We start from the raw sequence: 3125 nt of genomic DNA on the forward strand, positions 1-3125 counted from the left end.
AAAAAGGAATGAAGAGTGGTTTGACACAGAGATGGCTGTTAAAGATCCTTCTTGTCACAATTTCTCACTATGAGCAGCCAGGCAACACTGACTGCTCATTCTAAGGACAAGAAACCTGTCTTCAGCTCCTTGGTATGCCTCTTGGACTTCTTTCCTAGGGTTAAGGTTCCAAGGATAGTATTAGTTATAGAGTTACTGTTGGGGCTCTACAGTTTACACACAATGATAGAAAGTCTTATTAGGTAAACAAAATCTAATGCTTTAGAAAAAGTGTTTTCTATTATCTATTTATTCATTTAAAAGGAAGGGAAGTTTAGAAGAGAATGATACATGTATATGCATGGCTGAGTCCCTTTGCTGTTCACCTGAAACCATCACACGATTTCTAACTGGCTATGCTCCAGTTAGAAATACAAAATAAAAGTTAAACAAATAAAAACAAAAAAGAAGAAATAGATGATCTTATTTGCAAAACAGAAGTAGAGACACAGAGAATAGAAGAGAATAGAAGTATGTCTAATGAGTAGAGAATAGAAGTATGGATATTGAGCCTGAAAGCAGGAGTGTGAAATAGGAGATTGGGACTGACATATATACACTATTGATACTATATGTAAGTCAGATAACTAGTGAGAATCTCCTGGGTAGCATAGGGAACTCTACTCAATGCTCTGTGGTGACATAAATGGGAAGGAAATAAAAAGAAGGGATATATGGTTGGGTATGGCTTTATGGTGCAGAAGAAACTAACACATTGTAAAGCAACTATATTCCAATAAAAATTGTTTTAAAAAGGAAAAGAAATAGAGAATGATGTTAAAAGACAAGAAGTTTCTAAAATCCTTTACAAAATTCACAATTTATTTCAAAGCAGTAAATACTACATTGTAGAAAACCATTTTTAGGGATCTTTTCACTTCCTTGTTTCTTAAGGAATAAATTAAAGAGTTCAGCATGGGTGAGACAGTATTATTTAATATTTGCACTGTGTCACCTAGCAAGGGGTTGGGTGTGGGCTGCAGATAGACAATGATTACAGGTCCAAAGGCACAAAGAATGGCAGTGAGGTGGGCACTGCAAGTATAGAAAGCTTTCTGCCTGCCCTCTGCTGAACGGATCCTCAAAATGGCAATCCCAATGCGTGTGTAGGAGGCACAAACACACAACCAAAACATTAAAACCAGAAAGCCAACAGTAGTGGAACTCACTCTCTGGGCCAGGGAGCTATCAGCACAAGCCAGGGGTAAGACAGCAGGAATGTCACAGAAGAAGTGGCTCACTCTATTGGGGCCACAATAGGGTAGCTGAAAGACAAAAGCTATCAGGATGGTGGCATGAAGATAACTTAGCAACCAGGCAGCCAAGACCAAACCAACACAGACTCCAGGTCTCATGATGAGCATATACCTCAGTGGGTGACAGATGGCAACAAAGTGATCATAAGCCATCACAGAATAGAGGCAGCCTTCCGTAGAACCCAGGAAATGATAGAAGAAGAGCTGAACAGCACATCCCTTATAAGATATGGCTCGGCTCTGGCCAGAGAGATAGAATAGCATCTTGGGACAGGTGACAGAGGGGAACAGCATGTCCAAAATCGAGAGGAGTCCCAAGAAGAAGTACATGGGAGTGTGAAGGGTTGAGGAGGAGACAATTGCTAGAAGGATGAGCAAATTTCCCAGCAGGGTCAAGGGGTAAATGAAGGAGAAGATGACAAGGAGCACAGTCTCCAGTCCCTCTGTTTGAGGTATTCCCAGTAGGATGAACTCATTCAGCTCTGTGTGGTTCCTCATGTTCTTGGGAGGAAGGTCTAGGGGAGACAAAAGACAGGAAAGCATGAATGTGAAGGCTGACTGTGACAGATACAATACTGATACATTCATCACCATTCACTCCTAAAGGAAATCAACCCTGAATATTCATTGGAAGGACTGTTGCTAATCTGAAGGTCCAATTCTTTGCCACCTGAATGAAGAGCTGACTCCTTGGAAAAGACCTTGATGCTGGGAAAGATTGAAGGCAAAAGGATAAGGGAGTGGGCAAAATATGAGATGGTTAGATAGCATGACCAACTCAATATGCTTGGATTTGAGCAAACTCTGGGAGTTAGTGGAAGACAGAGGAGCCAAGAATGCTGCAGTCCATGGGATGGCAAAAGAGTTTGACAGGATTTAGCAACTGAACAACAACCACCACCACCTCTGTTTAAATATAAAGATGATGTTGAAAATAAGAATAGGAAATTCTTCCAAGAATATTGAGGGTCTAGTAAGTGCTTTCCCCATGACTCAGTGGTGTAGAATCTGCCTGCAGTGCAGGAGAAGTGAGTTCAGTCCTTGGATTGAGAAGATTCCCTGAAGAAGGAAATGACAACCCACTCTTGTATTCTTGCCTGGGAATCCCATGGACAGAGGAGCCTAGAGGGCTACAGTCCATGGGGTCACAAAGAGTCAGACACAACAGAGAAGCTAAGCGGTAGGCATAGTAGAGGCTCCTTTCCAATTTTCTTCTTTTAAATATTTCTCATATCTTTTTCAACTTGTTTTAACTTTTCCAACACAGTGAGGTCTTCAAATCATAGATCAACCCATGAATTCTAAGACCCTATCTAGCTCTAGCTCTATTTTTATTTTTACTTTACTTTTATGTTGGTGATTACACTGAGAAGGAGAGTGTGAGAGTCAAATTATTGTTTTTTTAAAATATAAATTTATTTATTTTAATCAGAGGTTAATTACTTTACAGTATTGTATTGGTTTTGCCATACATCAACACGAATCCACCACAGGTATACACATGTTCCCCATCCTGAACCCCCTTCCCTCCTCCCTCCCCGTACCATCACTCTGGGTCGTCCCAGTGCACCAGCCCCAAGCATCCAGTATCATGCATCGAACCTGGACTGGCAATTCATTTCATATATGATATTATACATGTTTCAATGTCATTCTCCCAAATCATCCCACCCTCTTCCTCTCCCACAGAGTCCAAAAGACTGTTTTATACATCTGTGTCTCTTTTGCTGTCTCACATACTGGGTTATCATTACCATCTTTCTAAATTCCATATATATGCGTTAGTATACTGTATTGGTGTTTTTCTTTCTGGCTTACTTCCCTCTGTAT

General features: G+C 40.6%; 1 protein-coding gene across 1 annotated transcript; it reads right to left on the bottom strand.

Annotated features, from left to right (window-relative positions):
• Positions 1-860: 860 nt before the first annotated feature.
• On the bottom strand, positions 861-1793 carry LOC120874879 (olfactory receptor 148-like). The gene has a single exon (XM_040256560.1). It carries the CDS (start codon positions 1791-1793, stop codon positions 861-863), a length of 933 nt encoding a protein of 310 aa, XP_040112494.1.
• Positions 1794-3125: the final 1332 nt, after the last annotated feature.

Source organism: Oryx dammah, unplaced genomic scaffold (genome assembly GCF_014754425.2).
Source record: "Oryx dammah isolate SB20612 unplaced genomic scaffold, SCBI_Odam_1.1 HiC_scaffold_15, whole genome shotgun sequence".
In the NCBI taxonomy this organism is placed as follows: domain Eukaryota; kingdom Metazoa; phylum Chordata; class Mammalia; order Artiodactyla; family Bovidae; genus Oryx; species Oryx dammah.